At 44.7% G+C, this 11,190-nt stretch overlaps 2 protein-coding genes across 4 annotated transcripts; both read right to left on the bottom strand.

The window, feature by feature from the left end:
• Positions 1-523: 523 nt before the first annotated feature.
• Positions 524-6,188, bottom strand: zgc:66448 (uncharacterized protein LOC327401 homolog). 2 transcript variants are annotated; one of them, XM_039619295.1, is made up of 3 exons: positions 5,752-6,188; positions 2,298-5,488; positions 524-2,135 (listed from the first exon to the last, which is right to left on the bottom strand). In XM_039619295.1, exons 1-3 carry the CDS (start codon positions 6,143-6,145, stop codon positions 1,935-1,937), a joined length of 3,786 nt encoding a protein of 1,261 aa, XP_039475229.1. In that variant the 5' UTR covers positions 6,146-6,188; the 3' UTR covers positions 524-1,934. The 2 variants fall into 2 exon arrangements, with proteins under 2 accessions (XP_039475229.1, XP_031592742.1); XM_031736882.2 differs by having other exon boundaries at positions 524-5,488.
• A 272-nt stretch (positions 6,189-6,460) lies between these two features.
• Positions 6,461-10,577, bottom strand: si:ch211-261d7.3 (myb-related transcription factor, partner of profilin). Of its 2 annotated transcripts, XM_031736890.2 has the most exons (4): positions 10,478-10,575; positions 9,460-9,774; positions 8,365-8,790; positions 6,461-8,257 (listed from the first exon to the last, which is right to left on the bottom strand). In XM_031736890.2, exons 2-4 carry the CDS (start codon positions 9,713-9,715, stop codon positions 7,410-7,412), a joined length of 1,530 nt encoding a protein of 509 aa, XP_031592750.1. In that variant the 5' UTR covers positions 9,716-9,774; positions 10,478-10,575; the 3' UTR covers positions 6,461-7,409. The 2 variants fall into 2 exon arrangements, with proteins under 2 accessions (XP_031592750.1, XP_031592749.1); XM_031736889.2 differs by having other exon boundaries at positions 9,460-10,577.
• Positions 10,578-11,190: the final 613 nt, after the last annotated feature.

Here is an 11,190-nt window from a genome sequence, read left to right as displayed (position 1 = left end):
TCCACGACAGAACATTGTAACTCTTTTCTTACTGCATCAGTCCTCAAGAGGTCAACACATCTTTTTAAATAAATCATACATGAATATGTTTCAACACATGTTTTATCTGGGGTTTTTTTTTTCAAATAAGTTAATTTATAAGTTTATTTATTGAAAAAGGAGTTAACCCATCATTCACTGAATCATTTTCATCGTCTCATTCGGCATTAAATATCTATTTAAAGGCTTCTACAAGTAGTAAATCTTGCTACTCCGAGTCTCTAAGCTGTGAAAAAGATTACAATGTAATGATTAAACATAGAAAATCACAAAAAATAAAGCCTCTAATGCAAAACATATTTTCATGGGTTATACACAAACCCATACAGCTTTCCATTATCCAGTGACCTAATTCCTGGGTAGAAAAAAAAAAATCTGATAACACATGTTCAAAAATGATCCTGCCCTGTCACACTAAGGTTAAAGAGTTCCCTATAATAGCAATGCTGGTTTATGCTAACTATGAAGTACTGCACCACACAAGTTTATAATCAAAGGCAGGTTTTTATTTTAATCCAATATGTAGACATCATGGGAAAAATCTTCCATGCTAAAACAGTGGATAGAGGTAGAAGGGCATGTTTTTGAATCGATGAATGTTGAAATGCACAGGAAGTTGTTTAGCTTTTCCTTCTTTTTGTGGCTTTTTTTTTTTTCATTTTATTTTTACATATGAACCATTTGTTTATTTCTACAGCAGATAGCAGTAATGAATATTGTCAGTCACTTGGCGGGCCACCAGAGCTAATCTAATGCCCATTTTCATAACGGAAGGAGATGTGATGATGTACTCACCTAGATCTACTGTTACGGAATGAGATCATTCATTATTCACAAAAAAAATACATTTACGCACTAAAAAGTGGAATTAATTTTTACAAACATGGGTACATTCCAATCTGAAATAGTTATTTAGAGATGCACACTGGACCAATTGAAGCAAAAAATGTATGTAACCAATTATTTTCCTTTCTTGCCACTGTAAAAAATGTTAATGACAAAACATCACATAATTCTAACATTTCTTACAAAATTGGTCAACAGTCATTAATTGTGTAAAGGTGCCAAATTGCCCCAGCCCCAATGGCCACCCCAAGTGTTGCAGTTACATAAAACTCTTACCGTGAAATCACAATTACATATTAGAAATAGTTTTGCTTTTTACTCGTCGCATATTTGGACCGGGCCAGTGGCCCTGTGATCACAAGTGCTCCCTAAGAGGTTTATACTGTATGTGTACAGTTTTTTTTCCTTGTTATGTTCTGACAAATCTAATCTGTGAGCGCAACAATCCCCCTCACTTCTCCAAAAGCAAAAACACACATTTCTTTACAGTATCTTTGAAATAGTTGCTCTGCATTTTGGGAGTGAGGTCACATTGTTGAGTCTACCTTAATAAGCACAAACTAGGCCTAGGATACCAAAGACAGCAGACATGCAGACTGTACTCATAAAAAGGCACACAGTATACTGTACATGAAGAAACACAGTACAAATGATTCAGGACATATGACCGGAACTAGAAAAGTACTAATATTATCTAAATCTAAAGGTCACTGGCAATAAATGAAATGTAGACCTTACAGTAGAACCTCATTAATCTAGAAGTATTTGGATATGCATTTTAAAAGATAGCAAAACACTTTGAATGGCACGTGTACACACCCTTCATGTCAAAACACACCCTGACTGTGCAATCTAATCTGGAGCCAAAAGACTTCAAATATGTAACAAGTGTACAGGCTAAACCATGTTTCACCTTCCCCATCTTTTTGTCTAATGCTCATCCATGTGTGATAAATGAGGTTCCACCAAATAATAAAATTATTAAAAAACAAACAAACAAACAAACAAACAAAAATCTAGAACTAAGTCTTGTTGCTAGAGTAGAATTGTCAAATCTCTCCTTGTGCATGTTGCAAGTAATGCATTTGTAAATCCAGCTCCCGAGGAAGAGAGCACCCGCATATCATGCACTGGAGAAGCCGTTCAGGGGCAAAAGGCAAACGAGTTCCAAGTTTGTGAGGTTCTGTCCGCGGGGCAAGTTGAGGTAGGGACAGGGTCTGTGGCATGTGTGGCCTCTCGCTCATGACTGCCTGTGGTGTGAAAAAAATATTTGGGTGTGGAGGTCTTGGAAGTGCACCAACTGCGACAGAGTGAAGAGGGTGAGGGCCAGGCAAAGCAAGAGGAGGGAGCGGAGCAAGTGGAGGTGAGAAAAAAGGAGAAGGCTGATTTATGATTATTTGAGTGCCTGTTACCATTGGTTGTTGCTGCAGCTCCTGTCCATTCCCTGGTTTGAGTTGCCCAGAAAGCAGGGTTTGAGGACCCACTGGGTTGTTTTGGAAGCCCCATACTGGTGTTCCCATGCCCTGTCCAAAACGATGAGGCTCGTACTGAATGGAGATGGGAACCTTCTGTGTTGCTGTCTGTACATTGGCCCAGCCAGATGACGTCTGCTTTTGCTGCAGCTGAAAATCTTGATTATTTACTAACTTCTCAGTGGAGTTTATAGTCTTTGGAATTCCTGGTGTTGTTTGTATGTCCCATAAGGTGCTGCTGGCCCCATGTGAGACAGGACTGGAAATTGGCATAGCACTGCTTTGGTCTATTTGAGCTGAGGTGGATGCACCTGCTAAGCCAGAAGCCCATGGCTTTTGCGGCTCACAGCCGTTCCATGGCTTCTCTGGCTGGCTAACAGTCGAAGGTATTACTTGAGGATTACTCAAGTCCCACACTCTGTCCTCCTTCTTAGGAGGTGTTGACGGCTCCTTTTGTGAGGACACTGGGGTAACTGACCATCTTGGCAGCTGAAGCTCTTGCCCGAGCTTACTTGGCGAGCCCTGTGAATTTAATAGTGGAGTAGGCCTGACACTCCACAGAGCTGCCCCGTCTATGTAGGAGGAGGGAACAGAAAATTCGTGTTGCACAGAACTTGTGGAAGCTAGCACTGTAGATGTGGGAGTGCTGCTCCAGGAAACAGGCTTGTGCTGCCTGTGCTGCACCATCTCGTTCACTGCTGACGGGCTGGATTTTTTTGGCACGGACGCCAGGTGAGAGGCGGCAACAGAAGACGCGCCGTCTTTTGTGTGTGCCGAATCTAAACTCTGAGCAGACGTGGAGCCTGACTGACTTATCAGAGGAATATCTGCCCAGGATGAACTTGTCCGATGGTGCTGCTGTAGCACTGAGCTGTCAAACTGTGTCTGCTGGGGGGCTCCATGTTGGTGCTGCGATGATGGAACGGGCATTACTTCCCCACCATCTACCTTCCACTGCACTGGCTGAGGGTGTAGCTCGGACAGCCACTGCTCCTTTTGTTGCCTGCTCTGTAAATCCATGCGAGATGCATGCATGGAAGATGGCGGCTGTACTGCCCTCCTGTGGAGCTCAGCGTCTCTCACTACAGAAACCGGATAAGAAAGCTGCTGAGGAGTAGTCATCCCTGAGCCTCCTAAAGGTCTAGAAAATCCCCACACAGGCCTCCCACCCCTCCTCCCCCTCCCCCTCATCCTAGAGCTCATTGGGAAAGAACTGTACTGGCTGAAACTCTGCCGCTTACGAGCGTGGATCTTCTGGTGTACCAGCAGGCTACTAAACCACGAAAAGGTTTTGTGACACTCATCACAGCGATGAGGTCTCTCTCCTGTGTGCGTGTTCATGTGATCACGGAGCAGATATGCTAACCCGAAACTTTTGTCACACTGGTCACACTTGTGAGGTTTGTCACCATTATGTGACAACATGTGGTGCTGCAGCTGGATCTCATCGCTGTAGCCTTTGCGGCAGCTGGTGCAGCGGAACGGTTTTTCCTGATGCAGCTTTTGATGCGTTCTCATGTTCTGCAGGAAGGCAAAGTCCTTCCCGCAGTCTGGACATTTGTATGGCTTCTTGCCTGTGTGAATGATGAGATGCTGCTGTAAATAGCTACTGAATCTAAAGCCCTTGCCGCACACTTTACACTGGTAAGGCTTGTCCTTGGAATGTATGCGCATATGCAGTTCCAACACTGAACGGTGGCGGAAAGTTTTTCCGCACTCTGAACACTTGTACGACTTAACACTTATGCTTTCGCTTTTCCACTTCACCTGCACATTATCACTGGTGAATGGAGTGAATTGTTTTTTAGGTGGAGCAGCCAGTCTTTCTAAATACTGTGAAAAAGATTTGTGGACACTTAAAAGATGCACATTTAAACTGGACTCGTCCCGATAAATGGACGGACAGTGTGGGCAGGTGTGTCCCTTATCCCAGTACTTGTTTGCATCCTTTGGGAGCCGGGGTGATCTCTCCACCTTTTCATACTCGGCTTCATGAATGAGCATGTGAGCTCTCAGGTTAGCTGGTGCACAGTATGTCTGGGGACAAAGGGGGCAGTTAAATGTGCGTTTTGGTTCCTCGCTCTGGTGTGCGTTCTCCTTTCCCAGCCCTCTTACCTCCTCCTGTTCGGCAGCAGGGGCCTGCTTACTGGTCTGTGCACTACAGGAGGTTTCACGCAGTCTATGCTGGCGGCAGTGCGCCTTCATGTTCTGGGCAAAAGCAAATTTTTTCCCACATTCGGGGCAGCGGAAGGGCTTCTGCCCTGTGTGCAGATACTGATGCTGATGAAGGAGGCTGCTGTACTTGAAAGTCTTACCACAGATGTTGCACAGGTGAGAGCGGCTGTTGTCGGTGTGCTTGCGACGGTGGTCTTCCATGACGGAGTAGTGTTTAAAAACCATGCCGCATTCGGGGCATTCATAGGGCTTTAGGGCGGCGTGACACCTCTGGTGGAAGCGCAAGGCTGTAGTGTTTGGGAAAGTTTGACTGCACTCTTGGCACGTAAAGGTGCTCTCGTGAGAATGGGTCATCATGTGCTTAGTGACGGAGACCTTAAACTGGAACTCTTGGCGGCACAGGGGGCAGTGGTAAGGCTTTTCTACTGTATTGCTGCAGTTGTGGTCTCTCAGCTGGCTGACTGTGGAGAATATCCTCTCACACTCTGCACACTGAAAAATGCCCTCCTCCATCGTTTGCACCTCCTTTTTTGGAGTGACGAGCTGCAGCTCCTCATTCTCCCTGTGTTCGTTTCGGTGTTTGATGAGGCTGCTGCGGTGCTGAAAGGTAAGGCCGCATTCTTTACAGGTGAGGGGAGTGAGCTCGTCCTCATGCGCGTGAAAGTGCCGGTGGAGGTTAAACGTCTCGCGGCGGGTGAACCTCTTCCCGCACTCTTTGCAGACCAAGCGGCACTTTTTCTGCTTAGCAGTCAAATCAGTATCCACCCCTTGGTCTGCCTCCTCATCATCTTCAACCACATCCTCTATGCCGTCCACTTCGCCCACAAAATCCTCATTCTGTGGTTTAACTGTGCTCTTCTCCTCCACATGTGGCTCTTCTGCATTTGTGGCAATGTCACTGTCAACACGGTTGTCCTGCCGCACCTCTTCAGCATCCTCACAGACACTGTTGAGGTCTGCAAGAGAAAATAAAAACACAAAAACACCACAGTAATAAGTTAGAAAACAAACAGTCTGACAAACTGCATGCAGCCACCCTAGCATATGCATCCTGAGCGTCGTTAACAACCAGCGGTGCAGGGCTGATGCTTCGGTGTGCCGTGGTCAATAATGTCAGCAGAACTCACAGTGCAGAACAGAACCAGCAGTGATAGCTACAGCTCAGGTTAGCCCCGGAGGCTAAAGCTAACAGTAAAATACATCAACATTGTTAGCATACCACACTTATCATTTTCCTCCGCGTGCGTCTGTGCTTCTTCGCCGTCATCTTCAGTCTCGGACCAGTCGAATGGACGCTGGTCACTGCCACTGGCCTCGGCCATTTTTTCAGCCGCTCTCAGGTCCTCCGGTAAAATGCATGTCGTTTTGTCGGCTCCAGCACCGGACTCGACAGTAACCTCCGAATGGCTGGCAACACAACCGCCGCCGTCGCTGCCAACATCAGCTCTCTGCTCATCGTTGGGGCTACCCCCAGTTTTATTACACGTATTCTCATCTTTCTGGCGTGCACTGCACCCCGACTCCACCGCCTCGGTTTTCTCCCCACATGTTTCCACCTCCTCCTCGGCTATTTTCTGCCGTTTGGGAGACTTCGCTGGGTCTGCGGCGGCCATGTTTCACCCATGCACCCCCTTGTCCAGACCAGAGCACACAAGGATCATGCTAGTCAGGAATCAAATTTCCGGTCGAAACTTTCAAAATAAAACGATAATTACGCTCAGCCCGGTTCACTTCATCGTTTCGGTAAATATATTTTGAAACGTTAAATCACGCGTTTCCTTTTTACTACTGTTTTGGAGTTGTTTTTATAAACACTTGACAGTTTCTTGACAATTGTATTAAATCAGCTTAACTTTTCAACATTAGGCCTGATATTTTATTATTATTATTTTTATATGCGGTGACAAATCCACAAGTGATTGGCTGGGTTTATTTGGAGTCCATGTCTGTCTTTTATTAAGTTTAGTTACATTTCATCAGAACAGTAGCTATCTACAAAATATAGCTTGTGCAAAACTACTTAAGTGATGGCAATAATCTGTTTCTTTGCAACTATTTACAAATACATCCATGTTACTGCATGCAAGATTATCATAAATAGCCCCTACATACTTATGTATGCTTTTAAATTCAACCATAAACATAGGATTTTAAGCCCGAAACATACTGTGATGTATTTGTTATGGTCTTTTTTGTTTTTAAATATATCCCAAAAAGTCTTGGTTCTTCTGAATACATCATTTTTGTCTCAAAACGCACTGAACAGAACACAGTCTAGCTTTATTGTCCAACCAAAGTTGGAAAATTATGTACCATAAAACTGTTGAAAAGCACAAGCATACATTAGCAGATAATTACAATGGCTGTATAGCTACAATATATGGTAATAACAGCAGGTTACAGGTACTTTATGACAACATGGTTAGTGTATCAGGAGAGCTGAGTCAGTACTGAACTAGTAAGAGCATCATTGAGCTTTGCAGCTCTGCTGCAAACCATGTACAGAGACATGCATATTGAACATCACTGCCTACAGTATGTCATTTTTCTGAGTTCTTAAAGTCCACGAGTGAAGTTGCCACTCAACAGAGTCACTGTTTTTAAGAGTCTTTTAGAACATGAGTATGTACACATGTCTGAGAAACCAATCTAATGTTAAGGCCACCTATGATCTCAAGTGTCTAATTTTCATATCTGCTTCAGTCCTGTCTGAATACAAACCTAAGTGCGAGATGGATCCAGAGTACGGCATAGCACTCCAAACAACTATTGTTACTGAAATACTGTCAGTAGAAAAAGAGCATCATTTGTTTGTCACATTTTGAAACATCAAATACAGATGATATGCAGTTTATAGAGTTTCTGAATACATTCTCCTCAGCGCCGTCTCCTGCGCCTGTGGTCAACAGCTCTTCCTCGCCGTGGTCGCTGCATACTTCCATTTGTGTCTGTGGGTGGATCAGAGGAAAAAGTGCACTCGTGCATGTCCGGGGATGATGGTGCAGGTACAACAGCTACAGATGACTGGTTATTTGAATGCTGGTTGACCTGTGGTTGCTGCTGTATTTGTGTTTGATGTTGTTGTGACTGCTGTAGCTGTGACTGCTGTGTTTCGATTCGCTGTTGTTGTGGTTCTGTGTGCTGCAGCTGCTGCTGAACTGGCTGTGGCTGTAAGTGCTGCTGAGGTGTTTGTGATTGGTGCGCTTGTACACGATGTTGCTGTGGCTGTGGTTGCTGCTGGGCCTCAAGCACTCCTAAGAGCCTTTGCAAGAGGACATTGTTTTGTTGCAGACTGACTGCTAATGCCTCTTGTGAAGCGACAAGTGTTCTCATGTCCTGTCTGAAACCTTCGCCAAACTCCCGCAGACTCTTTTCTACCCGATTTCCAAGCTGAATTGCAGCTTCCCCCAACCCTCGTAGCTCATCTTCGAGCCAGGAGCTCCGTGGAGGGGCTTCAAGAGGACCCTGCTGTGCTCCAAGGGATGGCTGAGGACTGCTGGGCTGGGGGCTACCATTGAGGAAAGGAGCACTGTAGAGAGGAGAAGGTGGCAGCCATCGTTCTGATGGAGGGGGTGGTCCTATTCCCAGACCAAGGCCTAATCCCAGTTTGTCCTCCATACTGTTCTCTACTGGTTCACACTCAGGTTCTCCCATGTCTCTGTCACGCTCAAGATTGTCCTCATCTTTCTCCAAACAATCTCTCTCTGATCCTTCCATTCCTACACCTGAAAATAAATAAATTAATTAATTAATAAAAATGGACACAAGCATTGTTGAAATAAGTTGCATTTAAAAATCTAAAAAGAAAGGCAGTTCTCAGACAACAGTTTACCTGTATCAGAGTCAGCGAAGCATGGAAAACTGGGCTTTGGTCTGGTGCTTTGCTTCTGCCTGGCTTGCTGAAGCCTGGGGCTTGGCTGAGAAGGACGCCCGAGCATTGAGGTCCCTCTGCTGGATGGCAGGTAACAGCTGCGGTGGCGGGCATCCGCCAGTCTGCCCCCATTGCGCCTCTTTAAGTCATCCCAGCGCTTCTTCACCTCTCTAAGGGTTCGCGGGACTCTGGAAACAGCATTTACTCTCTCCAGGATCCCTGCCCAGATGCGCTCTCTCTCACGCCGCCGGAGCCTCCCTGCTGGACCAAAGAGTTCTCCTTCGCACCGAGTAACTTCGGACACCAGTACTTCAAGCTCCGCTCCGCTGAAGCGACTCTTTCTTTTTCCTGCGCCGCCAGCAGCCAGTGCAGCTGACATAGCTCGGTCTGTCAGGAGAAAGTTGAGAGGAAAGCCAAAAGGGGAAGAAAAAAATAAATGTATAAAAATAAGTGTGAAATTCAGAACTTTAACAGTCTTATTTTAACTGTGCTAAACAACAACATGGGCAAGTACAACAACTCTTGGCAGACCTCTGAGCCCTGTGACATCAGAATTTTCTTCCATCACTAAAATGTAGCTACACATTTTCTAACAATAATAAAAAGTATTTTTGCATAATCCAAATGATTTTGCTGACTAAAGTTGACAATAATTTCACAAGGATTTCCATTAGGAGTAAGGCTAGTTTACAAAAAAGATACAAAGATAAAAAGGAAGAACTCTGTGGCTTTAAAAATGACTCTAAACAGGTGCTCATCAGCAGGGCAAAACAACTGCATAAAAGCAAACAGACTCCTGTTGGTTGGAATTATAAAGACATTTAATAAAAGTTGCCAAAATATAAAACAAATGGAGATAAAAACAAAACAAAACAGCGACCCAGTCTTCATCGGGGACTCTGATCAACAGTAGGTTGTATTTTCTTTTCTTTTTTTTGTTTGTTTTTTTGCTGTATTGCTCCAGTTCTTTTATATTTTTACAACTTTTAATCAATATCTTTATAATTCAAACCAACAGAGTGCCTCAGGAATCTCTGCTTTTACAAATATGCTTACTTTGTTCAATGGACAAAAGGTCATCTGAGGACATGCCAGGTGCCATGATGTTTGGATGCACCACCACCACGTTGAAGGGGAGTCCTCCGGGTAATCCGCTGCTCTGGTCGCAGCTGCCCTCCGAATCCTCATCCTCCCGGGGGAAGCCGTTCTCTGAGGCTCCCCCCCCAAAGGGTCCCTCCGGAGACTCCACTTTGATGTGCATGGGAGGTGATTGCTCATACAGCAGCCCCCCCTCCTCGTAGTACTCAGTCATGGATCAGACCTGATTTACAGCAGAACTGACTGGCGGGCCAATTCTGATACTGACAGCTTCTGCCCCATTAACAAAAGTTCAAAGCAGAGGTGAACCTACTGCTGGAGACAACACAACTCTTCTGTGTACACATAACTATCAACCTTCTTAGGGTACAGCTGCCACACACTAAAAGTGTGAGGAGGAGGCGGTTCTTAGGAAATCTAAAGTTAAAGTAGTCTTAAACCCGCTTTAGCACATTTATTAAAGCTGCTCAAATCATTGTTGTAGAGGGATATAAAACGACAGTGTGTGATTGATCGCTAGCTCCAGCCTCTAAAATCCATTTCTATCATTTCCATGAGTACTGACATGTTAATGCAAGCCTAAGTGCAGTGTGTAAAACCCCAGAAGAAGGCTGAGTGCTGTGTCTAAACGTCCACTTGTTTAACACTGAGTCGAAACATCAGGGCAGAGGATCGCCCCCCAGTTCTGAAATCCATCAAAAATGCTGCTTACAACTATGTCGAAAACCAAAACAGCTACGTTTGCTTTCCCCCTGTAATCTCCACGTCTGTGATATGTCGCATCGATGCGCATTTTTTTCTGCACCACATCCGCAATGGTTGCGCATTCCGCATACATTAGGTGCTGGTCTTGGGATGGAGCTAGTTGTTAAGCTAACAGGCTACCACAGCTTCAGGTGGAGCGGCAGCTCTGTCGGAACCGCCGACGACAAGCTAGCCGACGCGATTGGAAAGCTGACGCTGTTGTGTTTCTTACCTCATGATAAGGGCACATGGGAGGCAAAAGCAAACCAAAACACAATCGGTGCAGCTGTTAGCTCAGCAGCCGACAAACAGACCGAGGACAGTCGCTTGTTGTAGACGTCATCGAAGGTGCAACCTCAGGACCAATCAGCTGAAGGGCTATCAATTCATCCGTTTAATGATAATGGACAGGCACATCGCGATGTCACACAGTATACAGATGACTTGGAGGTTTTTTATTTTTATTTTTATTAATAAAACGTCTCTGTTGTTTTCTGCTTTGTGTCATGATAGTTTTATAAACTCCCGAAAACTCTCAAGGCTCAAAGTATGAACAGTTTTATATTCTGTATTAAACTTTGTTATTGGGATTATCCTTTCTATTTTATTTTTATCTATTTCGTTTTCTCCTGCCACTTTATTAGGTTAGCCTGTTCAGCTTCTGATTAACGCACATGTCAAATTAGCCAATCACGTAGCAGAAATTCAATACATTTAAGCATGTAGACATGGTCAAGACGACCTGCTGAAGTTCAAACTTAGTATCAGAAGACGGGTAAATTAAGTTACTCTGACCGTGGCATGGGTGTTGGTGTCAGACAGGTTAGACTGAGTTTTCACAGACATATTCGGATCTGCAGGATTTTTCTCAAGGATTTACCGAGAATAGTCAAAAAGAAGAAAATATTCAATGAACAGTAGTGCCCTTTTAATGTCAGAGGAAAC

The sequence above is a fragment of the Oreochromis aureus genome, linkage group 11 (genome assembly GCF_013358895.1).
Source record: "Oreochromis aureus strain Israel breed Guangdong linkage group 11, ZZ_aureus, whole genome shotgun sequence".
Lineage (NCBI taxonomy): Eukaryota > Metazoa > Chordata > Actinopteri > Cichliformes > Cichlidae > Oreochromis > Oreochromis aureus.
Note: the sequence above shows the minus strand (reverse complement) of the source record. Positions and strands in the feature narration are given on the sequence as shown.

Excerpts from the sequence above, each read along its gene's own strand:
- zgc:66448 (XM_031736882.2), bottom strand. The coding sequence starts at position 6,145 with ATGGCCGCCGCAGACCCAGCGAAGTCTCCCAAACGGCAGAAAATAGCC. Across the intron at positions 5,489-5,751 it reads GGAGGAAAATGATAAGTGTG|ACCTCAACAGTGTCTGTGAG; the intron begins GTATGCTAACAA and ends TTTCTCTTGCAG.
- si:ch211-261d7.3 (XM_031736889.2), bottom strand. The coding sequence starts at position 9,715 with ATGACTGAGTACTACGAGGAGGGGGGGCTGCTGTATGAGCAATCACCT. Across the intron at positions 8,791-9,459 it reads CCTTTTGTCCATTGAACAAA|ACCGAGCTATGTCAGCTGCA; the intron begins GTAAGCATATTT and ends TTCTCCTGACAG. Across the intron at positions 8,258-8,364 it reads CTTCGCTGACTCTGATACAG|GTGTAGGAATGGAAGGATCA; the intron begins GTAAACTGTTGT and ends ATTTATTTTCAG.